The sequence below is a fragment of the Lepidochelys kempii genome, chromosome 13, assembly GCF_965140265.1.
Source record: "Lepidochelys kempii isolate rLepKem1 chromosome 13, rLepKem1.hap2, whole genome shotgun sequence".
Classification (NCBI taxonomy): domain Eukaryota; kingdom Metazoa; phylum Chordata; order Testudines; family Cheloniidae; genus Lepidochelys; species Lepidochelys kempii.
Genome location: NC_133268.1, coordinates 3,745,687 through 3,772,473, shown reverse-complemented (window position 1 = coordinate 3,772,473; position 26,787 = coordinate 3,745,687). Strand labels below are relative to the sequence as shown.

Here is a 26,787-nt window from a genome sequence, read left to right as displayed (position 1 = left end):
ATCTGCCTTCGACTACTCTGCTGTACCCAACTGGCCTGGGTCTAGCACATTAAGAGTTAAACAAATGCACTTCAAAGAGAAAAAAGACCGCTTTGGTGTCTTTCCACATCCTCCACTACCTTTTAAATCTTTTAGAATTATAATGAGGAAGCAGCACAGAATTATTTACCTGAATAATGTCTGAAAGTTTATGTAATCCAGCTGTGTTGGTAAATATCCCAGTACCTAGAGAGGACAGTATATTAACTTCTTTTTATGTAGACAAATGTACATATGTATATATACCCGTACCTGAGCGCGCACACACACATAAATGTGCACTGGACACATCCACATCTCACTCACTACCACAATTATGAATAAAGTGGCTTAAAAATATCATTGGATAACAAAAAAGAAACGAAACCAGCACATTGCCAGCAGTTTGGTGTGCAACGAGAGCATGACTTGATTTCATAATATTTTGTCCCATCTCCATCCTGCACTGAGAAGCTCTAATGTAAATTAGCTTTCATACCCCTCACATACATTAATAATCAATGACAAAATCTCAATGGAGGTTCTCTAAACTGAGAGTCTGGAATTCTGGAAATAATGGATACTAGCTGTTTATAAGATATTTCAAAAGGGAACTTTATGCCATTTCCCTTCTAGGAGTAGAAAGGCTTCCTGCCCCTTGACAAGCACCTGACCACCTCCCACTGAGTATTATTGCCCAGTTAAGATGGTAGCATATCAGTGAAGCACTTTTGAGTGATATCAGTGAAGCACTTCGAGAGATCCTGCAGACTATGCACATAAACAGGCATTTCAGAATTGACAATTTGAAAATTGTCAGTTTTCCGCTTGCTGAAACTATGACAGCTGCCTTTTCACTTTTAACTGCCTCTTCACAAGCCTGTGGCACAATTAATGTTGCTCCCATGCAAAGGGAATACAGGAAGAACATTAGGTGAATAGCGCTCATTCTCCCTTTCTCATTATGCCCCCAAAATATGGAAGCTTCCATTTGCCATCATCTGTAACTTACAGAACTATATATAGTAGCCACAGTGACAGGCTTACACTTACGGCCTGATAGAAATTGTTCAATCTGTTCCAGCGACTCTAGGAGGGAGGTTTTGGTTTGGAATGTGATCTGGGCCTCTGCAAACAGATCAAAGATGTAGCTGCAATTCAAGAAGAAAAATATAATTGGACAAACTTTACAAATAACCCTACATTATTTAATAACAGCAATACCTTGCCCTTGTAGTTCACGGTATTCCCTTCTCCATGAGCAATAAGGGTAAATAAAAATAGTAACTACTTTGTTACAAGATTAACTGAGATAATGCTGGGATATTTTTGTTTGAAAGCTTAATGACTTTCACCACCACATCATTTGCAATTACTTTTCATGAACACCTTATTACAACACATAATTTCCTGTGGTTTACAAACAGTTCTGGAGAGCCTGAAGTACATCAACCAGAACATAGTTACACTGGTACCTTAATATGAATCAGTATCTCACAAGCCAGCATTTGACGGAAACAAATAAAGACCATTGTCCAGTTCAACATACCCTATTATTCACCCACCCGCTCCATGCCAGACTTTCCAAACTTTAACTTATTATTTTTATAGGAGCTGTGGTCTCCAGCTTACAACATGGTTGGACCTTGCTATTACTAAATAGTGAGAGGCTAAACAGTAAAATTCCAATCACAGTAGGATAATACTGTATTCAAAGCATTGTATAATAAACAAACTACTCGCTATTCCTAAAGGCATGGGGTCAACTGATTTAGGGTCACATTTGTTAGATTTCATAATTAGTATAATCTGAGGCTGAAATGCTCTTCAGAGTTTAAAAACATAAATTACTGAAATACCATGAAAGTAAGCAAGTACAATGGGGAATGTTTTATGGGGACCCACTGAATATACTGTGTGTGTAGAGCAACAGTTACATAATAAAAGCTGGATCCCAGAGCTAGGGTAATATTACTAATGTTAACAGCTAATATGCCTTTTAAACACGTATTGCTACTTGCTGTCCTGGAGGCTTCCTGTTTCAGATAATGGTGTTACTTTCATATGGAACTTTGGAGGAGAAACTCAGATTGGAGACAGACTCATTAGGCCAGAAGTCTCTTCTCCTAACATACAGGCACTCTAAGGAGGAGGAGAATACAATCTCAGAGCACCAATTGGCACCTACCTCCCTTCTTTAGTGACTCCATTTCCATTAGCTGGCAGCTGCACAGCATCAATAGCATTTTCGAGTTGAAGAAGAATTCCTTTAAGGCAATCAAAGGAGAAAACAGTTCAATTTTCAGTAAATGAAAAATTCAGAACTCATCTAAATGAGCTCTTTCGAATGGCCTTTGTTACAAAGATAGTCACCTAGTTACTCCCCCTAAACCTAGCTATTATCTTGTTTCTGTAACCCAACCTAATATTTTAAAAACTGCTGAAATATAAATTTTAAGTTATTTCAAATGTTTAATTTTTAAAACCTCTAAACATTTATATTTATAGAGCACTTATCATCCAAAAGTCCTTAGCAAGCATTTATTAAGCCTCACAACATCCCTGTGAGATATAATTTATGTAGGAAAGTAAAATATATGTATGTTTGCCTATTTCCTTGCATTTACAAGGGATTCTCAGACCTAAGAGAACTGGCTACTACGTGAGATTTTAATAAATACACAATCTTTCACTCAGTCTGACACCTTCGCAAATTTCTCTCACTAAGGACCTCTTTAATTCAGTGGCAGGTCACCATATTTGTATAGCTGAACCTAGAAGATGAGGGTTATGTGACCATGGGAGCATCAATAGTTAACAGGTAAGAGAAACAAGGCATAATAATACCTAGCTCTTCGATAGCACCTTTTATTAGTAAATCTCAAAGCACTTTACAAAGGAGGTCAGTATCCACATTTTACAGATGGGGAAACTGAGGCACATGGAGATTAAATAACTTGCTGAAGGTCATCCCGCAGGCCAGTGGCAGAGCCAGGAATAGAACTCATGTCTCTCTGGAGTCTCACTCCAGCGTTCTATCCACTGACCCATATTGCCTGTTCATAACAGTGAACTTTATACTGAGGACATCCAATTACACAGTAAACTGAGATTTTACATGCCACTTTATTCTATGACACTCTGAACTACTGTTGCTGATCTCCTGCTCGCTTACTAGAAGGAAGTATTCTGATTAAGTGAGAGCCCCACAAACAGGCAAAGCTAGCAATATGAACAGTTCATCCAAACAGCTGAAATATTGTCTAGCCCATGCTGCGTAATTTCTGTGATTAATTTGAAGCTGTAGGACGGAACTGTGGAACTAAGCATTTGAAAATATTTACTGGCAACAAGAATGTTCAAAATCCCCCATTTAACAAAGCCTTGGAGTCACTTTGGTAATGTATGGGACCCTGAAGTTTTCTGGCCTGCTGAGTTTAAAAACATTATCAAAATTTCCATTGTACTTCCTAATGCCATAACCCAGGATTACAGATCTCAAACTCACCTTGCACTGCCCAGGCAACATGAACAATCAGAAGAGAGATCATTGTTGCAGGGGTTGCAAATTAACCATTTGCCCTCAAACATTGTGGAAGTGTTCCCAGAATCAAGGTGCTATTGGATCAATTTTCAAAAAGCTGCTCTGTTATTGCCAGCAAAGCTCTTTTCTATTCCAACATGTATTGTTTTTTGGTGGGATGAAAAACGTTACTTAAGGTCAAACTCTTTAGTACTAATTCAGCTGTTGGCTGGCAGAATTGTCGTTGCAGCGGAGTGATACAACCAATACACCACCAAAAGAGAGATGGACTACAAAATTTGGAAAGTCCTTGTAATGGTGAAAATAACTAGCTGTAGGAGGCATTCTTCTCCCAGCTATACAAACCTCTCAGCTATACTGAAAAAGGCTGAATGCTCAAAGGACCAGAACACTTGACAAAATTTCTCTCTAAAACAAACAGAAGACCCTTCCCTATGAAGATTTCAACTATGTGCCTGACAGCTGTCAAAGGGTGCCATGGAAAGAGGTTGATTTACAATCATTTCCCAGAGCACCTTTTTTTTCCTATTGTATCAATAGCAATTTTGTTGAGATAATTCAAAACAGAAGAAATGGTACTTACTCTTTATCTTTGCTATATCTTCAAGCTCCATGCTCAGCCCTGTTTGAGAGGGAAAAACAATTCACTCCTAATTGCACAGGGATTAGATGAAGTGTGCAGCATTTGAGGCAACTGTTTCTTAACTTAATCCCAACTTTCTCACATTAATTTTTCAACTTGCATTTTTCATTTCTCCAAGTGAGACTATTGTTGCCGACTGCCTTTCTGGATATTACAGTTTTTGAAGGCTAGACTCAAGTGTTCATACAACTACATCTTTTGTATTCTATTTACTTTTCTCCTCTTGATTCCTTATCTCATCTTAAAAGGTTTGGCTAAACCTTGATGTGCTTGGTTACCATAGGTTAGAAGAACAGCAACAATGTTGGCCAAGAAGAAAGTTCATCTATCCACCACCCACATTTGACCTTCCAGGGACTGACTAAGGGAAACAGTTATTTTCCAAATTTGTTGACACTGCCACACACCCCCCCCCCCACATCTCTTGCAAACCATTAGTCCCCAGCTATCAACACACCTGAGCTGGCAAACTCCATATTGAATTCAGCATGGATTTCATTTTGTTGAACTACTTTGGCTTGTTCTTCCAGTATCACATTTATAGCATCCATGGCCGAAGCCAAGTCGTAGGGAGTCAAGTCAAAAGAAGATGACTCTTCACACAATTTCTCCTGAAATTCCAAGAAAATACAGAATTTATTGTTATTTGGATTCTAGTACTGCCCTGCATGTGCTGGGCACTTCAAAGATTGTAAGGCCAGAAGGAACCAATATGATCATCTAGTCCAACCTCATATACAACAGAGACCATAGGACTTCCCTGAATTAATTCTCATTTGAAATAGAGCAGATCATTTAGAAACACATCCAGTCTAGATTTAAGTTTCCAGTGACAAAGAATCCACCACAACCCCTGGTAAATTGTTCCAGTGGTTAATTATCCTCACCATTAAAAATTGCTACTTATTTCCAGTCCTAGGCCATGTCTACACTTACCGATAGATAGGAGTTGTTGCAATCGATGCATCTGTGTTGATTCAGCGGCTCTGCTGAAGATCCGCTAAGTTGATGGCAGAGCGCTCTCCCATTGATTCCAGTACTCCAGCTCCGCGAGAAGAATATGTTAAGTTGGTGGGAGAGCGTCTCCCGTCGACACAGTTCAGAGTAGGCACCACGGTAAGTCGACCTAAGCTACGCTGACATCAGTTATGTTATTTACGTGACTGAAGTAGTGTAAATCATGTTGACTTACTGCGGTAGCGTAGACAAGGCCTATATTTGTCTAGCTGCAACTTCCAACCACTGGATCGTGTTATAACTTTGTCTGCCAGATTGAAGAACCTTCTATTATCAAATTTCCATTCAACACATGCACTTATAGGTAACCTTATTCTTCTCTTTAACAACTAAATAGATTAAACTCCCTGAGTCTCATTATATGGCATATTTTCCAACCCTTTAATCATTCTTGTGGCTCTTCTCTGAACTCTCTCCAATTTTTCAACATCCTTCACTCTTCAGAGTCACTGCTTCCCAGGATAGACTCCTCAAACATGAAATTATGGCCTACATTTTTTGTTCCTAGACGTATCACTTTGCAATGGCCATATTACAACAAATACTATTTGCTTGCACCCAGCTTACCAAATGATCTGGATCACTCCATATTAGGGACCTGTCCTCTTCATTATTTACAATTCCCCCAAACTGTGTCTCATCTGCAAACTTTATCAGTGACGATTTTATGTTTTTTTTCCAGGTCATTGATAAAAATATGAAATAGCAGAGGTCCAAGAATGAATCCCTGCAGGACCCCACTAGAAATCCACATGCTTGATGATGATTCCCTATTTACAACTACATTTTTGGACCTGTCAGCTGGTTTTTAATCCATTTAATGTGTGCTATTTGATTTTGTATAATTAATTTCTTAATCAAAATTTTCTGTGTTACCAAGTCAAATGCTTTACAGAAGTCTAAATATATTACATCATTTCTATTACCAATTTGTAATCTCATCAAAGAAAGGTACCAAGTTAGTTTGACAAGAGCTATTTTCCATAGACTCATGCTGATTGGCATTAATTATATTACCCTTCTTTATTGAGTGCCGTATCAGCCTTTCCATTGCTTTGCCTGAGACCTGATAACAGGCCTATAATTACCCGGTCACCATTTTCACTCTTTCTAAATATTAGCACATTCGTTTTCTTCCAGTCTTCTGGAACTTCCCCAGTGATCCAAGAGTTATTGAAAATCAATATTAATGATCCAACAGAGCTCCGCAGTCAGCTCCTTTAAAACTCCTAAATACAATTCCTCTCTGTTTGTCAAGATGAGGTCTAATACTGAATTCCCCTATGTGGGATGCAACACGTTTTGAGTTAGCAAATTGTCATTAAAATATTTACAAATTCTGAGGACTTTTTAGTACTGGTGGCACAAGCACTCCAGCATGTGTCATTCAGATTGAAGTCCTCCATGATAATGCAATTTTTTTCCTACGCATTATAGTTAGGCACTTGAGGATACGGTCATCCTGTTCCTTAGGGTGATTTGGTGGTCTCTAGCAGACCCCAATTAGTACTAGGGATGTAAAATATTAAATGGTTAACTGGTAAGCATTAGTCCTACCGTTAATCCACCCTAACCATTAACTCCCAGCCACGGGCCTGGTTGGGCCGGCCGGAGCGGCCCCAGCCCCTCTTCCTTTAATCGGTTAAACAATGTAATTTTAATAGTTTAAATGGTTAACTTTTTAAACAACATTTACATCCCTAATTAGTACCCCATCTTGTGCTGTATCTGTTAGGACACTGACCCATAAGCATTCAAGATAATTTGCTTCTGACTTGTCAGAGACTCAGAAACAGGTAATGCCACTTCTGACAGCCTGCCACTACTCCTCCCCTTTTGCCCACTTGAACCTTTTAAATAGGGTAAAACCACTGACTTAGCATTCCAATAATGCAAACCATCCCACCCAGTTCCAGTAGTACCTGCTAAGTTGAATTTATGCTCATAAATAATCAATTCCAATTCCTCTTGTTTACTACACAGGTTCCTAACATTGGTGTATAGACAACTAAAGAATTTCTTCGCTTCACATGTCTTGGTACCTTGATTAATTTTGTTCTGAACATCATGGTTTGTTGTAACTGAGTGCTTACTACTTCTCTCTTTTCACCATCCCGTTTGTTGCTAGTTTAATGCCCTCCCTGTCAAGTCTAGCCAGCCTGTACCCTAGAAGAGTGGTTCCCATTCTACTGAGATAGAGGCCATGCAAAGTGGACAGTCCCCTCGCCCCTACAGAAGGTGGACCAATGTTTCACGAAACCTAATCCTGCTGCCTTCTGCCATTTACCTAGCTAGCGGTTTACTTCTAAAGTCTTCTGCCTTCCCTTGCTCATGGCAAAGGAAGGATTTCAGAGTAGATCACTAGAGCATTCCTCTCCTTCAGTACCCTTCCGAGTTCTCTAAAGTCATCTATGATCTGTGAGGTATCCTGGGAAACAGCATCATTGATGCCTTACTCATCATTACCAGTGGATCTCTGCCTGCTGAGTTCAGAAGTCTATCCAGCCTTCAAGTCACATCTGGTGTCTTTGCTCCGGGAAGACCGCACACAATCCTGTTTTCTGCCTGCTCCTTTAGAAAGGATGTTTCTTCTTCTTCTTAGTACAGAATCCCCAAAGGGGATTTTCTGTCTTCCTTAGTTGGTTGGAAATCTCTTTGTGGGTACATTTGATTGTTTTGTGGGTTGGGCTGAGTAGCCAACCTTACAGGTATGTCCTGTCCAGCTCTTTGTTTCATTTGACCAGCTGCATCTTCACAGACTATATCCTCAGTTTCTATGCTGAGAACATGATTATTATTAGATTCTTCTACTTATGTAGAATTCCTCCTGGACTGATTCTGTCTGGTGTTCATGGCCTGCCCCTCCTCTCCTGCCTCCAGCCATGTAGAATGCACCTGAACTTCTTGCCTCTGATCGTTACAAACTGCCAACTCTCCTCTCTGGTTCCCAATCTGCTTTGGTGACCAATTTCTTTCTTTCTTGAATCTTGGGTGGCAATGCTTCCTGAATCTGGATGTCCAATAACTCCTCAGCCTCTCTCATACTCTGTGGTGTATGCGCTTGTCCTTCCACACCACAAATATTTCCTTCCACAAAATTTTACAGGAACCAAACCATTCCTGTCCTTTGCAGGACTTCTTCTGGATTTGAACTTGGGACCTCTCACACAAGAAAGAATCATACCACTAGACCAACACGTATATGAAGATGCAGTCCCCTGAACTCAAGATGGCAAGTAATGAATGAAGGTAGAGGGATAAAATACAACATACATACATGCCATCTTAGATTTAAACAACACACACACACACACAAATAAAGAAAATAACTATCAACTATGGAGAAGGGAAATGAATACCCTTACATAAGAGATGTGGTCTAATGGGTAGAATTGGGAAGTATTCAGATCTTAGTTTTGACAGTACTTCTCTGTAGCCTTGGCCAAGTCACAGCCCTCTCTGCCCCAGTTTCCTCATCCATAAAATGATGATAGTATTGACCTTCCTCCCAGCTGTGAGAAATAGTAAGGACTTCCTTACATGGGGAAACTGAGATGCAGAATAAGCTATTACACAATAGCTATACTGGAATAGCTCCCCACATGGATGTGCTATTTTGGAATAAAAGTCACTTTTATTCCAGAATACAGTCATAGAATTTAAGGCCAGAAGGGACCACCAAATCATCTAGTCTGATCTCCTGTATAGCAAAAGTCACCAACACTACCTGTACACTAAACCCATCAACCAAAATTAGACCAAAGTATTACAGCCCACAGGAGATTTGATTATTATGTTCAACAGGAAAAGAATAAGAGGGATTGAGGGGCACCACTGCCCAAAGCCTCTGCAAAGACTGTCTACAGGGTGAGCAAAACAGCTTATTCCAGACTAGCTATTTCAGTCAATTTCCATGTGTAGACAAGCCCTAAGACTTATAACGTGCTGTGACAAGGAAAAGCTCTGTGGGAACCGGGTTCACTTTTTAATGGAAAGGACTGTTTTGATTAAGGCACTGTTGGATTAATATTCCAACACTAAAAATAATTTCTATACCTACCTCAGGCCAAACATCCTCTACTTCTAGCAGCCATTTTACAGCAAAATAGACAACAGCAAGAACAGGCACTCTAGAAAATAAAACTTGCCACTGCCAGAGAGAAATTCAAAGTGGTGTAATCTGGCAAATCAGGAGACACATTTTAAGAGTTCCTTTGTATTTCATTATCCAAGCACTGAACTAGTGTTTGAGCCAGTTAGGGATATGATCTTGTAATGCAACACCTTCTGGTATCTTCTTGATAGGAGGAGGGTGCCCTGGCAGGAATCCAATCTTCCCTTTACAGAATTCCTACTCAAAGAGACCACCAGCTGTTTCTTTGTTCTTAAAAAAACAACTCAACAAATATGTCTGTGAAATAAATATGATTTTCTATCATTGCTGAGACACTCACGTGCTATCCAGCATTTAAAGGTGAGATAGCCCATGTCAGAGCAGAACTAATACAATGGGGTGTGGTAACTGGGGGTGGGGGGGCTCTCTAGTTGTCTGTTTGTAATAAAGTACATGAAACTACATCAGAGTCTGCTTTTCCAGGTTCCATCTACAAGGTAGGAGTACTCACTGCCAGCAGAGACTCAATACTTTCATCATGGAGCTCACATTCCATAGAAGCTGAACCTTTCTGAACCTAGAATCTTTATTTCCAAAATGTTTGCTTTTTGTCCACCCAATTTGCATGTGCAGCTACTGCAGCTGTGTGTCAAAGTGACTAGTTTAGGCAGATGTACTAGTTAGGCACATAACTAAATATCTAAGTGCAGCAGCAATACCTGAGTGTGCAATCACAGAAATTCTGTGCACTTTTGAAAATAAGAACCAGAATGATCAAATCTGCTTAGTTATTCAGTAAGCAAATAAAATTCCACATCTCTCCCAAGTGCAACACAAACACCTGAAAAACCAGAACTGGACCAGACTACTATGGCAAGAACTGGTCAATTTCTTCACTAATCATCACTTCTTCACTTCTAATCACCAATTATACAAGAAACAAGACAGGTGCTCCAGGGCTGCTTGCCAAATGAAGTACCTAGCAATTTCCTGATTCTGAAGTCATTTGAACAACATTCCATAGGAAACTGATTACTTGCACTTTCCAGCAGAAAAGGGGTTAAATCCCTGGTGCCAGCTGATCCAAAGATCTGCCAGGATTGCTTCAGGAAAGCCTGACTCAGAAGCGATAAGGCTGTGCAAGAAACTCTTCCACTAGAACAGTAAATAAACAGTTCTGCCAAGCACAGTGTTACTCGGGGGCTCTGCTGTACTGTAAATGTAGGTCTTTCAGATAGGTTTCCAAGATCTAGCACTGAGTACAAACTGCTGAGTAGGTCTGGGTGCTCACTGGGCTTAATCACTGGTTTGAATAATTCATCCTACTTCTTCATTATGTAAAAGTTTTACCTGTAATGCTAGGATATTCAGTCCTCAGTGCTTCAGGAGCCAAATCAACATTACCCAAAAGAGCCATAGTAGTGTGACTTCATTGTTTCATTTACTATAGTACTATATATAAACAGCAGGACAGGGGACATACTGAGTATATATAATTCTCACAGCAAAATGACCGATCAAGTATTATTTTCTCAACCACAATTGGTTAACAACATAGTAAAGGCATCCTGATTGGTTAATAACTTAGATTGGTTAATAATCAAATCACACAGTTTTAATATCATGTGCTGCAAAAAGCCGCAGGAGACACATTAAAGAGCCACGCAAGCCTCTGTCTGAGCATCACTGCTGCAATACGTGTTCTCTTTGCTCTATATCCAACACACCCTCAGCGAAGGACACAATGCAAGAAGCTGCACTGATTGTATCATATCTATTTAATTCCTTGATCTCAGAAATTGGGGATAAAATCACTACCAGAAATGCGAAGCCCCTGACAGAAGAAGACTGGGAGCAATATCAGAATCCTGGCTTCCTAATTGATCACACAACTATAGATGGAGAGTGGAAGGTGTACTGCTACAGACATCGGTTTAGCTAATGCTAAGATTCATGCAGAACACAAACCCACTTCAACATAGACGGAGTCGCAAATGTATACTTAATAACCACCTTTCTAAACTGATCATACTAGCAGCTGAAATAATTTCTTTTACTGTAGCTTTCACCTTGTTACATGTAACCCTACAAGGGCCAGATTTTGTGTTTGGGTGAAGAAGGGGAAATGGTGGGGGAAAAAAATCAGATATAATTTACCACATTGTGAGCTTCATCGAGTATTACCACAGTCCCTTTCAGATCTAAGTTGTGTGCTCTCCGGCTCTAAAAGCAAACAAAGGGGACACGGGTGAGATAGCAACACTGCCTTCAGACACAGCTTGGTGAACTGGACCATGAGAGAGTTTGGACGGGACATAATTCACTATGGAATGTGGCAAGCAAAACAGTTTTGGCTGCTTACACTGCAACATAGTCCCTTGAAATGGAGATAGTCAATGTGTCCTCTAGAGGTAAGAACAAGGCCATATACCTGTGCTGAAAGTTAGATAACATCATGGGTCCATCTTATGAATAATAGCAGTCTGTCTTGTGAAGGAGTGGGATTGGGACCCAAAAGGTGAAACTGAGAGGCACTCACATGCATAAGAAAGAAGATAACACTAATACCTTAAGGGATGCATTAACGTATTATAACTCATTCCAATTTCTCTTTTTGTCATTAGTATTTTCTACATATATTTGTTTGTCATCCTTGCAAAAAGAGGACACACCCACAGTATTATGTGCAGTACAATTATAAAGTTCAATCAATTCATTTCCTAATATCCTCTTCATCTTTAACTCACTTTCATATTCTGTGACAGCCGAAAGACCAGCCTGCTCTATTTAGCACTGGTGAGGCCTCAACTGGAGTACTGTGTCCTGTTCTGGACATCTATCCTTAGGAAAGATGCGGAAAAACTAGAGAGAGTCTAGAGGAATGCTAGAAAAATGATAAAAGCTTTAGAAAATCTGACCTGTGAGGAAGGTTAAAAAAACTGGGAATGTTTAGTTGTGAGAAAAGATGACTGAGGTGGACCTGATGATAGTCTCCAAATATGGTAAGGGCCCTTACAAAGAGGATGGGGATAAATTGTTCTCAGTGTCCACTGAAGATAGGACAAGAAATAATGGGCTTAATCAGCAGCAATGGAGATTTAGGTTAGCTAGTTTTGAAGTGAACCACCTCAGGAGTTTGCTTGCTATGCACATTCTTTCTGGCATATCCACTAGAATCTGACAAAAAAAAAATCAATAAAATCAATAAAAATGAATTTAAAAATAAAAATGTTACCTTTGAGTCTAGTAAATAGTTGTAAGGCATAAAAATAATATCTGCTTGCTGCTTCAGGCTCCGAGATAGATAATAAGGACAAACTCTGTTTAAAAAAAAAAAGTATGAACTATAAAACAATATCCACAGAAATACTAAAGTGCACTCTGGTTTCATTTATTATGTTTCAGGCTCTCAAAGGTTTCTAATCAGCTTTTTAATTGACTGGAACATTAGACCTTAAGGCAGATCATAGAATCATAGAATATCAGGGTTGGAAGGGACCCCAGAAGGTCATCTAGTCCAACCCCCTGCTCGAAGCAGGACCAATTCCCAGTTAAATCATCCCAGCCAGGGCTTTGTCAAGCCTGACCTTAAAAACCTCTAAGGAAGGAGATTCTACCACCTCCCTAGGTAACGCATTCCAGTGTTTCACCACCCTCATAGTGAAAAAAGATGCCTCGCTTTATCCATGTGGGCCCTTCTTATTTATACTTCAGTAAAAAGGAACGCCAGACTTAATACCTAACTGCGCAGTCCACCAAAACACAGATCAAGATACCAAACAGGAGAAAAATGAGGTGACTTGGTGATTAATGCACTAATCTTTCTCCCCTGGAGACCAGGATTCAATGCTGGATTAGATCATTAAATCTCTAGTGGTAAGAGATTTTGTGGTCTCATCCACCTCATAAAACCACCACATCACCTGCATAATCAGCAGTTCCTCCTCAGGTATGCCTGACTGTGATCAGTATTTTGTCTGTGCAGCAGATCAGGACTCAAATACACCATCAGCTCGAGGAAGAGGTACTAAGGCCTCATCGCAGAGATGGATTTCTTGAGAATTGTTTGCACAACAACATGTAACTACTCAACTCTGGTCATTGCTGCTCATCTGGAACTTTTAGGTGTGTCAAGTTCATACAAATGCATTCCCCAGAACAAGGACACTGAGGAACTTTACCTGTGCTTGTTTCCATTTTTAACCAAATCTTCAATATCAAAGATGGAGTTGGTCAGTTCCTTCTCTGTACTCTTCTCTGTGAAGGAGATAACGAACAGTTACAGAAATCGAAGCAAATAATCACAAAATCAATCAATCACATCTGTACTTCGCTCCGAATTCACTGGATTCTATCGAAATCTCTTGTCTTGATTCCCTGGATTGAAACTAAGGCCTGAGGTTATTCTCTGTGCAATAATCTAGAGCCAGCTGCGCTGTAGCTCCACCAGCATTGAGTGCTCCGGCTGTTGTTTACTCCTCGATGCACAAGCTTCAGACAAACACACATTAGCATTTGAAGATTTCAGTCAATTTTGTATTTTGTTCCATCCACTCCACAGAGAACTGTTATATAAATAGCGTTTGATTTTACCCTAATGTCCATATTGCAAGGAACAATCCTGCACTGGATCTTTTGGGATGGACTAGATGTAACCTAGCACAGTGGTTCTCAAAGCCGGTCCGCCACTTGTTCAGGGAAAGCCCCTGGCGGGCCGGGCCGCTTTGTTTACCTGCAGCGTCCGCAGGTTCGGCCAATCGCAGGTCCCACTGGCCACAGTTCGCCGCTCCAGACCAATGGGGGCTGCAGAAAGCGGCGCGGGCTGAGGGACGTGCGGGCTGCCCTTCCCACAGCCCCCATTGGCCTGGAGCGGCGAACCACAGCCAGTGGGAGCCGCTATCGGCGAACCTGTGGACGCAGCAGGTAAACAAACTGGCCTGGCCTGCCAGGGGCTTTCCCTGAACAAGCGGCGAACCGGCTTTAAGAACCACTGACCTAGCAGGTCCTTTTCCAACTTTAATTTCTATTATTCTATGAAATCTGGCCCTGCGGCTTCTAAATTCCCGGACAGGCTCCAAGAAAATGTGAATACCTGCTGATTTAACTCTTAATTACATTTTACAACATGTGTAGATGATAGCTTGTGAGCTAATATTCATCTTGGTGCCATAATTTTTTCAATGGTTTAGTCCTAACCTAATTTCTGATTTGCTCAGTTCCTCCAGCCCAAAATTCAATGACCTGAAAGCCTTATAATTCACACAGGCAAGAGGAACTGCTATCCCTTCCTTAACTTGGTCTTGTGCTGAAGAAGGATGTGTGTGTGTGTACACGTGTGTGTGTGTGTACACATATTAGTAAAAATTCAGGAGGACAGTTTACTGGTCTAAGCTTCATCTTAAAATACACAGAACCACAGGTTTGAACCCCAGCAGTCAACCCAGCCCATCATCCTTCAGAGGATACAATAAGCACAATACAGTTTATTGAATGGGGGTTCTGCAAGGACATTTAAAACCATCTGCACTTGAAGACAAGGGGTCTGTCATCCCACACCAGCAGACTCCTTGGATACTTCCTCCCAGCTCCCTTGAACAGTGTATCATGTAGCATGATGGTTGTCTGCTGAGTTGCAGTTCAGTAGTGCTGACGACTGTTTGGTGACTAACATGAAATTAATTTGTGGTCTGATCCAAACCCCACTTTCTCATTTAGCTCAATTGCTAGCAGTCACAGCAAAGAGGCCAAGAGCTGAATGGGCATGTAGAAGGAAATACACTCTCACTCCTAGAAGGGCCTCACCAGGTCAGGGGTGAAACATATTGCCGGGATTATATGGATAATTTGCACTGTTGCTGCTCCTGCTCTGTTTTGTGGACAAATTAAAAGGATTTCAGTCTTCAGGGATATCGACCCTGTACCTTTCCTGAGCATTAGCTTAAAAACCTATTAAAAGTAAATGTACATGCATACATTCAGGTGCTGATGGGTTCTCTCATTCCTTTTCAATTTCCCCATCTACCTGCCAGGCATCTCTCTGCCCAAAATCAGGGCATTGCCTCCACAGCCAAACTTACCCTCCACATTGTTATAGAAATGGCAAGTACGAGCCATCACTTTCATTCGGCACATGTGGATCTGCAAGATAAAGCATATTTCAGGGCGCAAAGGTACAGCTCGCCCAAGGCTGTGGAGGGAGAGGCAGGGTAAATGAACATATTCAGGGACACTCGCTCAGCATAATAAGGAATGAGAAAGGTTTCTCTAAAAAACCAATCCCTTTTCTTCTCACATTTTCTACAGACCGTAATCATGGTGCAGCATCCACCCCAACCAAGCACGAAAGAGGATCAGATTATAATCCACAGCCTACGAACATGTGGCTTCACTGGACTCCTTCATAATGAGGCTGCTATTTTTTCCCAAATTTTTTCATCTCCTAGGATTTTACTTGTACATCCATCGTTAAGCCTCCATACTTCCCATAGATAGGTTCCCTCCCCAGGGGCATCCACCTGCCTGAAGAAGCCGCCAAACCTCCCTCTGAGACCCTTCTAATACTGCCTCTTTATTCAGCTACAAATAGGGGCTGCGGAAATGCAGCATGCCCTTTGAGCATGAAGCTAGAGGAAATGCATACCAGATCATCAATAATGAGAATCAAATAGCGGGATACCAACAAGTTGTCCTGCCTAAGAAAAAGGGGAAAATACCCTCTGAGCATCACCAGTATGTTGGATTTCTACGGTACCTTTTATATAAAGACCTAAGTGCCTTACATACATTAGGCCATGTAAGGGAAGTAGTATCGAACCCAATTTAAAAATAAGAAAACTAAGGCAGAAAGAAAAGGGACACCAGTCATTTGAAATTTGGTCAATTTCAGGTAATGAATCAAATACCATTACAGGGTCTACACCTGTCTACAATCCCTGGGCCAACGTTTGCAGTTTCACAATCACATTTTCCTATCAGTGTTCTTCCCTTCCCTATTGCTGTGTAAAACACCCAAACAAACAGGGGGAAAGTGACAGATTACTCAGTTATTTTTCCCCATTATTATTTTTTCAGCTATGGGAGTCCTTAACATTACATGTGGCAACAGTAGGTAAAACATTTTCAATCAGGAGCATGATTTTTAAATTGATGGTGTCATTTTAAACTACCTGCCCTGGGTCACTTGGCAAGCAAATGGCAGGATTGCAAGTTAAATACAGAAAACTAATTCACATGCTCTCACCAGTCACAACCCCTCTTGGAAAGGTAAATCCCAGAATTTAATTCTTCACTAACAGAGCACGACAAGAACACAAACTTTCTATAGCACTCCAACTGTATGGTCAACTAATACCTCTGAGTTTTGCCAAGGATTGTAATGAATTTCAGCATTAGAAATTATATGCCCTAAAGCCAAGATACAGTCACTTACATGTATAAGCTTTGCACAACTTCATTGTTGCGTTCTTACCTGCATGTGGTTACTCTCCTGCCTCTTAACTTCAGGGTTAATACAAAGCTGCTCTCTGGAGCCCAAAACACAAACCTTTGGCCTATTTAAACAAAATACCCAAATAGCTGGTATTAAAAGGGGTGGGAGGGATGACAAGAGAGAGAAAAACAGACTTTTGAACACACATGTTGCTAGCTTGAGTCAAGTATTTCCAATGTGAAAGTTGGCTGGGAAGAATAAAAGTGGATGTCAGAAATTTGGGAATCTCAAGGCTTTTCAACAGCTACATTTCTCATCTATAACATCACAGTAAATTTTTTGTAGCAGCAATAAATTCTCAAATTTAAACATGCATTAATGAAATTATTTTGATGGGGCAGGGAGTAATCAATAGTAGCTTTAGTCAACTCTCTCAAAAAGCACCCCCACAAAACATAGATCCTGTTATAATGGCACAGCATCCCACATCTAAATACCATGGACCTAAAAAAGAACCCTCTTTTTTACTGTACTGTAATCTATTTTTTAGATAGCAGGGAGATTGGATTAATGATAATTTACTGCAGAAGCTGTGGCTGAAGGCAAGCATTCAAAATAGCTTTGTTCATTGAAAAGATATATCCATACAGATACTCAAGCAGTTACTAACGGACCTACATGAATGGGCTACATGTAGCTACATGAATCAGCACCATTGGCAGGAATACAAGCAAAATATTCTATTAACCCCGATAAACTGAAAAATCCATCTCTCTCTGAACAAAGAAAAATATAAAGCACATTTCTTTTCATACACAAAAAAGTTTACAGGCTTGACTGGAAAACCATCTAGAAAACCACACTTTTTCAAAGGAACTTTTGAAGTAAAGGGGATTATATACAGGAAACTTTGGAATAGGAGTGAGAAAAGGAAGAGGAATGGGAAGCAGAATCCTCAGCATGGGAGAAAGCTACACAGTGAGCCAGAGAAGTTACGTTTCCACCCATCTGCATTATGAAAATTGCATTCCAAGGGATACATCATCAGATATGTAGTCATCCAACGCAACACAAAAAATACCCTTTTACTCTGACTGAAAAGCATTTTCTTAATTTGTATTTACCTGTAGACTGTGCTCTTTAACTCACTGATGACTTGAGTAAGCTGAGAATGGGTTCTGGAGGCATAAATTATTTTAGGAACATCAGTGTAATAAGCTGCCAAAGGGAGAAAAAAGAAAAAAATTATTAGCACTAAACAGAAGGAAGAACTAAAGATATCATTAGCCTGCTTTCCCCAGCTGGTGCTATGGTAACAGCGTGGCTTATGGAGACAGCAAGGAATTTTACAATCCAGCTATTCACCTATAGGAAATGAGCTAAGTGGATATTTTTACTGCCTTGTAGCAAGGAGAAAGGTTATGTGGGGCATCTTTAGATTTACATCAGTAAAAGGTAAGTGTGAAATAATGCTTTAGCTGCTAAATAATGCCATTGTGGCATTCACAGGTACATGACAAGGATAAAAGAAAAAGAAATACTAATCATCCTCTGTCATTCCTTCAAGGTTCCCAACCAAGTATAACAGTCAAAGTCTGCTTGCTGGGACATTTACCTGGGATTTCAGCATCTTTGCCAGCGTCACCCCAGGACGACATGGGTCTGTCAGGAAAGAGTTCCACTCCATTCATTCGCTGTGCAATTTTCCATTCCGAGATGGTATCTTTAAAATGCTCCCGCCAAGCCAGAGTGGCACAGAGGAGGCACAATGTCTTCCCTGTACCCGTGGGACTCTCCAAAATGCCATTCACCTTCTTTAATGTTGAGAAAGACAGGGAGAAGGAAGGAAAATTTGGGGACAGCTCAGAAATTTGCCTAGCATTGATCACCGTATAGTACAGTATTTTCCCAGGAAAAGAATAACCACATCACTGTACAGATTTATGTAGCATGATATACCTTCCACTAGAAACACATATGTACATGCTTATAAGCCTGTGAAAGCTGACACATAGAGGTACAACCTGTAAGAGCCTTTACCCCACTCAAAAAGAAAAGGAGTACTAGTGGCACCTTAGAGACTAACAAATTTATTTGAACATAAGCTTTCGTGAGCTACAGCTCACTTACTCCTTTTCTTTTTGTGGATACAGACTAACACGGCTGCTACTCTGATACCCCAGTCAAGTATCAGAGGGGTAGCCATGTTAGTCTGTATCCACAAAAATAATGAGGAGTCCGATGGCACCTTACAGATTAACAGATTTATTTGGGCATAAGCTTTCGTGGATAAAAAACCCACTTCTTCAGATGCACTACGTGGGTAAAAAAACACTTCTTCAGAGCTCCACTGACTGGGGTGGAGTGGTCAACCTAAAACACAGATTCATGGACTATTTTATCCTTTAATTCACACAGAAATTCTCCACACTTTGCTTGACACATGACAAATTTTAGGTTAAAATAAAAGAAAATATTATAAGCTGCTGCCTTAGGCTAAAATTGGAAATGATTATAAGACTGTAGATGGAGACTGATTTGCTAAGCAAGTTAATAATTTAAACATACACTCCATATCACAAGATTGAATCATGCAGTATAGATGATTTACACCAGGGATAGAACGGTGCCAGACATTACAGTTTTAAAACAAATTACATTCTTTTATGCCTGGGTTATGCATTGGCCAAGGCAAATTATGTCTCAACACTATTAAGGCCCTTCATAAAACAGCTTTAAAATTATATCTGCTTTTACAGCCCAACATCAGTGGGTGGTCTACTGAGCAACTAGCATTGCAGGTGTGATGAGGCTGAATGCTGGAGCGTCATGGAGAGTAAAACTTCTCTTCTTTCACAAAAGAGCTCAGGTCTTGGATAGGGTGGAACAAAGAACATAAATCTCAGAAAAACTACTTTAGGCACTCCAGGCAAAGAATAATCAGTATTTTGGAAAGCGTTTCCTTATTTGTTTGACATTCACTAAGACTATATTGCGGAGATGCCAAGTAGATACCACCATAAGTACACCATCATTTTTTTTTAAATTAAGGACAGATTGCATGAACATAAGGACTACTTATTTAGTTTTCTTTTCTTTTTTCAAGTTTCAGAGAGAGGGAAGAAAAAAACTACCTACATTTCTGCCCAAAAGATTTAACACTAACATTTCTGGCATTGTTTTTTTTTAATTGCATGCTAAAAAATATGTACAATTAAAAATAAAGTCTGGTGGAGTGGGAAGCAGAGAGTATATGAACAAGAAAGGAGAAAAACTAGGTATTTTTTCACTAGTAGTTTAAATTGTAGGAGTCGCCTTTCGCAGTTTGCAACCCAGATAACTAGGGCCCTACCAAATTCACAATTCACTTTGGTCAATTTTACAGCCATGGGGGTCTTAAAAATTAGTCAATTTCAGGATTTCAGATGTTTACATCTGAAATTTCAGGTGTTGTAACTGTGGGGGGTCCTGATCCAAAAGGGGATCGTGGGGGGGGGGGGTTTCTAAAGCTGTTGTACGGGGGTTGCAGGATTGCCATACTCACTATCGTGCTACCTTCAGACCCCAGCTCTGAAAGCAGCAGCTGCAGAATTTCCTGCAGCTGGAAGAGGCTCCCAGAGGTGGAGGTAGGTCCAATCTCCCCAGTGCTGCTGAGAGCACCCCAGCCAGGGGCTCCTGGCTGCTAGTCAGGGCCAGTGGTGGATTACTGCATGGGCCCATGGGGCTCGTGCCCAGAGGCCCGGGACAATTTGAAAAATGGTTGCCCCATCCCTGGCAGGAGCCATGAGGGAGGTGGGGGGGAGGGGGGCAAGATTGGGTGGCCCGGAGCCCGGGCAGAAGCCATTGAGGACAGCAGCCCTGAGCCCAGGCACCCCGAACCCCAGCTGGAGCCATGGCGGGAGGGGGCAGAGGCGGAGCTGCGGGTGGTAGCAGCCCCCAACCCAGGTCCCTGAGCCTGGGCAGGCGCCACAGGGGATAGAATCTCTGAGTCCTGGCTGGAGCCACCGGGGGGAGCGGAGGAGAAGCAGCCCCAAGCTCAATCACCCAGAGCACAGGGGCTCGGCGGAGGGGCAGCCCCGGGCAGGAGCTGGAGCTGCGGGGGGTGACAGCACCCAACCCAGGTCTCTGATCGCACGTTGGAGCTGCAGGGGGTGGAAGCCCCAAGCCCCAGCCGGAGCTGTGGGGGCGAGGGAGGGGAAGGGAGAGAGGCAGCACCCTGGGCAGGAGCCATGTGGGAGAGGGAGCGGAAGCCCCAGAGCTCAGGTGCCCTGAGCCCGGGGAAGAGCCATGAGGGCCAGCAGTCCGGAGTCCAGCTCTGGAGCTGCTGCAGCACAGAAGTGAGGGTGTATCACCCTCACTTCTGCGCTGCCTGTGGAAGTGGGTCTGATCTCTCCCCATAATCGCAGTGCAGGAGACGGACAGGTCCTGTCCCTCCCCAGCCCTGCTGATTTCGGGGAGATCAAATTTCACAGGAAAGGGCTTATTTCACAGTCTGTGACACGTTTTTCACAGCTATGAAATTGGTAGGGCCCTACAGACAATTTTACATAAATTACAATCTAGCTTCTACAAACTGTGATTTGTGATAAATGCACAGCCTCTTTCTTAAAAAAGATTTTTTTCACATTATCAAAAAACATTTACCCACCATGCTATACAAACAGCCTTTAAATGTTACAATACCTTCAAAACATCTGATATGCTAATCTATTTATTTTCATCTTTGTTTCGCTTAAAACCACCAAACTGATTTTTTTAATTAAAAAAAAAGGGCTTGCTCTTGGGTTCGGACCTGGCCCCCTTTGACAGAGAAATCCTCACAGTTATGAACCTCTTCCCCCACCCAGACCCAAAAAATCTACATTATAAATTTTACCCTCTTGAGGTACGGTGTTATATCATGGCCTGGTACTGCTTGTGGACGGAATCAGATTGTATTATAAACACAATATAGAGCCCTGGGCGAAAGCCCTATAAAGAGCGGGCTCTGTAACATGATTATAATTCAACCTGATCACAGGTAAAACCCTGTCACTTGACACAGTAAAATCTGCATTGTAGGTAGAAGGAATTATTTTGGAAACACTGATACTCCAAATCCTAAATTGCCCTTCCCACCCGTTCCCCAACACAAATGAATCCCAAAGGAGTCCACCTGACCAGTGCTGGAAATTTACTGTAACCTCTCCCAGTGCTTACCTTCTGGAGACACTCAAGCACTTTAGTCATGTATTCCTCCTGACATCTGTATGGTTGAAAAGGAAAGTCCACTGCGATGCCATTTAACGTTATCTTGGGCATACTTTATCTTACACACTGAAAGCACAGAAACCAAGAGCATGCTTTACCACGTATAATTTACAGCACACAACAAGAGGCGTATATGCTAAATATGTACATACTGCAACTTCTCATTAAAATCAATTGAAATTACACTTATATGGTAGAAGAGAGTATTGTCATTTCATTTTTAGGCAACAATATTGCCAGCAAATCACTATTTACAACAGGTACAAAGTTCACAAGGATTTAGGGCCCAATTCTGCTAAGATCTAAGCACATTCTTCTAAGTAGTCCAATGCGTGCAATGCAACTACTCACAGGAGTAAAGTTATTCACAAACTTCAATCTTTGTAGAATCGCACCATTAATGCAGCCACAGAATACGCCAAATTTATTATTCTATTTATGTTTGTTGGGGGCATTTAGTGGAATAGAATGGGCAGTCCATCATTGGAAAGTGTAAATAAATTGATACTGTCAATTTAAAGTTATATATATCCAGAGCATGGAAGAGATGCATGTAGTTTAATGACAGGTTTCAGAGTAACAGCCGTGTTAGTCTGTATTCGCAAAATGAAAAGGAGTACTTGTGGCACCTTAGAGACTAATGCTCAAATAAATTGGTTAGTCTCTAAGGTGCCACAAGTACTCCTTTTCTTTTTATGTAGTTTAATGTTAAACACAGATAGCATAAATGACTTGGTCACCTCAAATACCCCCAATCCTGTCAAGCCTCCCTGCTTTGGGAGAGTCCCTCCTGTCTATTCACTTCAAAGATCTGTTTCTAGAATAAGTTTGCTGTTTACATCTCAAACATTTTAAATCTCACTTTTTTTTTTTTTTAAAGTGTCCCTCATTCAAATTGCACAGGCTTCCAGCAGCCTTGCCCACACAAGTCCTGGGATTTTGTCACCTTTGTCCCAAGTTTCATACTTCTTAAAATCTCCTAACTGTGCACATGTATCGTAATAAGTACTTTGCAAGAGGCCTTATTCACATGAAAAAGTTGCACCTAAAAATGAGGTCAACCTAGCTACTTCGCTCAGGGTTGTGAAAAACTTCATGCGCTGTGCAACATAATTAAGTTGACTTAAGTCCCACCATAGACACAGCTAGATCGAAGGAAGAATTCTTCCAGAGACCTAGTTAGTGCCTCTCAGAGGTGAATTAACTGTACTGATGGAAAAACCCTTCCACTGATGTAGGAAGTATCTATGCTATGGTGCTCAGGGTCGCCACACACATGTTCCCGGAATACTGGACATTTCAGCACTCCCAGGAACAGTGTCAGTGCATCTGCATGACCTTGGCCCTGCCAGCCCCACCTACCTGACCTTGCATGCAGAAATGTGTTCAAGGTCAGGTGGGTGGGGATGAAGTACTGTTCAAAATGCCATTCCCCCAAATGATATCAACAAAGCCCTGTCCAGTTTCGTCCCAGTAGTGGATAGGGGGCAAACCACCTAAAAAAGGAACTGTCTTGTATAAAATCAGACAAGTGGCCTCCCCAGCACCGTAGCTGAGCCGCTGTAGTGTAGTCAGTCTAAGACAGTGGTTTTCAACCTTTTTTCATTTGCAGACCCCTAAAAAATTTCACGTGGAAGTGCAGTGCCCTTTGGACATTTTACGCATAGTCTGTGGACCCCCAGGGGTCCATTCCCCACCCCCCCAGACTGAAAACTACTCTTCTAGGGTAAGGACAGCCTTTTGCACACCCCTCAGCCCTAGTCCGCAGACCCTCAGGGGTCCACCGCCCACAGGCTGAAAACCTAAGCTGATTAGGAGTCAGGTTAAGGTAAATCACCATGGGCCGCAGGGGAGCTGAAATAAGCAGATCCACGCAGAGGCTTTGTACACCCGGTAAAGAAACAGTTCAATGCCAAGGAGGCGTGCAGGTCCCTTGAAGCCCCACAGGAAGGGCTGCGTCTGCGCCCAGAGATCGCGGGGCGGCGCGGTCACCGCCCGCCGAGGGGGGACAAGCTGCCGCCCCGTCGCTCTGCCCCCAGCCCCCCGAAAGGAGGAAGGCCGCACACGCTGCCTTCCCCGCATGAGCCGGCCAGAGGCGCAGAACCGCGGCGGCCCGGCCCGGCCCGGCCCCGAGGGGTCCTAACGAGGGTCGGGGGCTGTGATGGGCTCCCCAGGGCGCTGCTCCCCTGGTTACCCCGGAAACACCGCGGGCGCTGCAGCCCCCTGGCCCAGGCTCAGAGCGGCCGGGCTAGGATGAGGCGGGGAGCCAGGGCCCGCGCTCCGGGCAGCCCACGGCAGAGGCCAAGCCCGGAGCAACCAGTAAAATGGCTCGCGCCACCCCTCCCTCACCTCCCGCTCTGGCGCTCGCCAAGGCCCGCGCCCGGCGCTCGCCAGGCCCGCCCACCGCAGGCGCAACCGTGACGCACTTCCTGAGCCCGCCCCGCCCCGTCATCCTGGACGTCACTTCCGCCTCCTCCATTCCCCCGCCAGGATAGCTCTCGCGAGAACTCGCCCTGCGGGGCGGCGTGTTTCGCCGCGTGAGCGAGCGGCCGAAGCGAGGGGTCGTTGGCAGCGGGAGGCGGGCTTCGTGTAGGGAAGGAAACCGAGCGGCCAGGGCCTGGCCCAGGAGGTGCCCGGTAGAGCGACGCCATTTTGGGGGTGTCCTTTGCTCGCCTCAGTGAGAGGCGCCAAGTGTTTCGAATGAATCCGGCCCCTTCGGAGGCGGGTTGGCTCCCCTCAGGCGGCTGCCTGACCGGCCCCAGCGGGGTTGAGCGGCTCTTCAAGCCCTACCTTAAAGGCCCACGAAACTCTTTGTCAGAGGTGGTGGCTGGGTGACCGGATGTCCTGATTTTGAGGTGTTTTTCTTACATAGGCTCCTATGACTCCCCCACCCCCTGTCCCGATTTCTCACACTTGCTGTCTGGCCGCCCTAGGTGGTGGCCTTGGCCAGCACCTCTCTCCCGTGCGCGGCTCTGCTTGGGGTCGGGTGGCTGCTCCTGGCCCTTCCCAGGTAGCCGAGTTTTAGGGGTGTGCGTGTGACGAGTGTCAGGCTGTGCAGGACCCTTGCTCTCCCTCTTCCAGGCTTAGTGTTACGTCATCCCTTCCAGCTGTGTGGTGTCTGCAGCAAGAATGCTAATGCGACCTGCCAGGTGTCTTGTGTTCGTGGGGGATGCAGACCCCCTTTGTTTTCCTCTTCCCTTCAGTTCCCTGTCACTAGCTCCTTGTCACTGCACGTGTCCAGGACCTCCTGCGTCGGAAGCTCAATTACTCAGACCAAGGGCTTCCCGCAGATGTCGATGCTCACAATGAATTCCTGAGTAACTTCGGAGAGATGGGTTTCAGAGTAGCAGCCGTGTTAGTCTGTATTCGCAGAAAGAACAGGAGGACTTGTGGCACCTTAGAGACTAACCCATTTATTTGAGCATAAGCCTTCGTGAGCTACAGCTCACTTCATCGGATGCAGCGGAGAGATGGGTTAGTCTAGGGCCTGTTAAGATTCTGGCGCCCTGTACATGTATGTAATAAAGAGAGACGTGGTTTAATTAGATTCCCAGATTCTTCTATTATATTTCATGTACTCATAGAGGCTAGATATAGGAAGATAATATGAGTTCATCTACTACAGCTCTCTGTAAATGGTCCTGCTAATTCTGATGTTTTTGCATTTCCCCATACTACTAGACAGCTGTTGCATAGATAAGAAACAGAACATGGCCTCACATAGAGGTACCACACAGACTTACAGATGCCATCCGTTTCTATCCAATCACAGGTGCTTCAGAATTTACAGGTGCCCTCAATTTGTAGTCAATCACACAGATGGTATTGTTTATATAGAAGGACCATAACTAATGCTTCATCAAATATTTGAAAATATTCTAGATAAAAGCAAACAAGCTTGAGTATATTACAAAATCTGACCTCTTTGCTGGCAGAGTCAGTAAAATTCTTTTTCTGGAGGTATTCAACTAGGGGAGATTACAGCTTCGGCTAGCCTTGCCTGGCAAGCTTGTCTTTGCATTGAAGTCATCTGGCCTATAAATTGCCTGAACTTTAGCTATTTTGTTAGTGAACTACCTATGTACAGTTCACTTTAAGGCTGGGTCTGTATAAATTATTCTCATAGAGAACTTAAAAACTCCAGTTTCCCAACTTCAGCAGTCATAACCAAGCTGTACTTAATAGAGCATGCTTAATTTATCTGTCCTTAATTTAGCCTTCAATAATTCAGGCTTCCGTAATTCAGTCATCCTTAACAGCATTTGTATGTTCCATGAAGCAAAGATACTTGCTTTGCAGAATTGAGCATCTTTAACTGCGGAATTCTTAAAGAATGCATCATTAGGGTGAATACAGAAAATCTAATGTAGATACACAACATTTTGAATTTTAATTACACCAACCAAACTATTTAAATTTGCTGTGACTTTTAAGTCTTAATGAGATCTACAAAATATGTCAGATTTAAAATTTCTAGCTTCACCTCTTTTGAGTATATGGAACATATAGAAAAAAAAAAACCATTCTTTTCCCACCCGTTCCTGCTATCCCTCCCAATGTTCCAGTAAAAAGTTGTTCAACTGCTTTTGCTCAGACTTTCTCGAAAAGGTGATCGCTTTGGGGTGAACCCAAGAACACAACATTTCAGCATAAAACAAATGGGTTTGGGAAAACTCTGAGCTACTACAGAAAATTGTGAGAGGAAGAAGTGTAGTGGAGAGTGAAGGTTAGAATTCAGTCTCTATCGTGAGTAGGGGGGGAGAAACCCAGTA

The 26,787-nt window shown here is 42.5% G+C and overlaps 2 protein-coding genes across 9 annotated transcripts in view; one reads left to right on the top strand and one right to left on the bottom strand.

The window, feature by feature from the left end:
* Positions 1-24,428, bottom strand: part of RTEL1 (regulator of telomere elongation helicase 1) — a 120,074-nt gene extending 95,646 nt beyond the window's left edge. For 6 of the 8 annotated variants that reach the window (XM_073308886.1, XM_073308890.1, XM_073308889.1 and 3 more), the window contains exons 1-14: positions 23,853-24,356; positions 21,965-22,081; positions 18,381-18,579; positions 17,890-17,983; positions 16,805-16,886; positions 15,414-15,474; positions 13,518-13,593; positions 12,572-12,656; positions 11,494-11,559; positions 4,663-4,816; positions 4,146-4,184; positions 2,207-2,285; positions 1,072-1,169; positions 170-225 (exon numbers count right to left, since the gene is read on the bottom strand). In XM_073308886.1, the coding sequence (XP_073164987.1) occupies positions 170-225; positions 1,072-1,169; positions 2,207-2,285; positions 4,146-4,184; positions 4,663-4,816; positions 11,494-11,559; positions 12,572-12,656; positions 13,518-13,593; positions 15,414-15,474; positions 16,805-16,886; positions 17,890-17,983; positions 18,381-18,579; positions 21,965-22,066 (1,191 nt within the window). In that variant the 5' untranslated portion in view covers positions 22,067-22,081; positions 23,853-24,356. The other 2 variants (XM_073308887.1, XM_073308892.1) reach the window with 2 other exon arrangements.
* Positions 24,429-24,565: 137 nt separating this feature from the next.
* The window catches only part of STMN3 (stathmin 3), a 42,672-nt gene continuing 40,450 nt past the window's right edge, over positions 24,566-26,787 (top strand). Inside the window, exon 1 of the mRNA XM_073308885.1 lies at positions 24,566-24,870. The gene's annotated coding sequence lies outside the window, so the exon portion shown is untranslated. The remainder of the gene's footprint in view (positions 24,871-26,787) is intronic.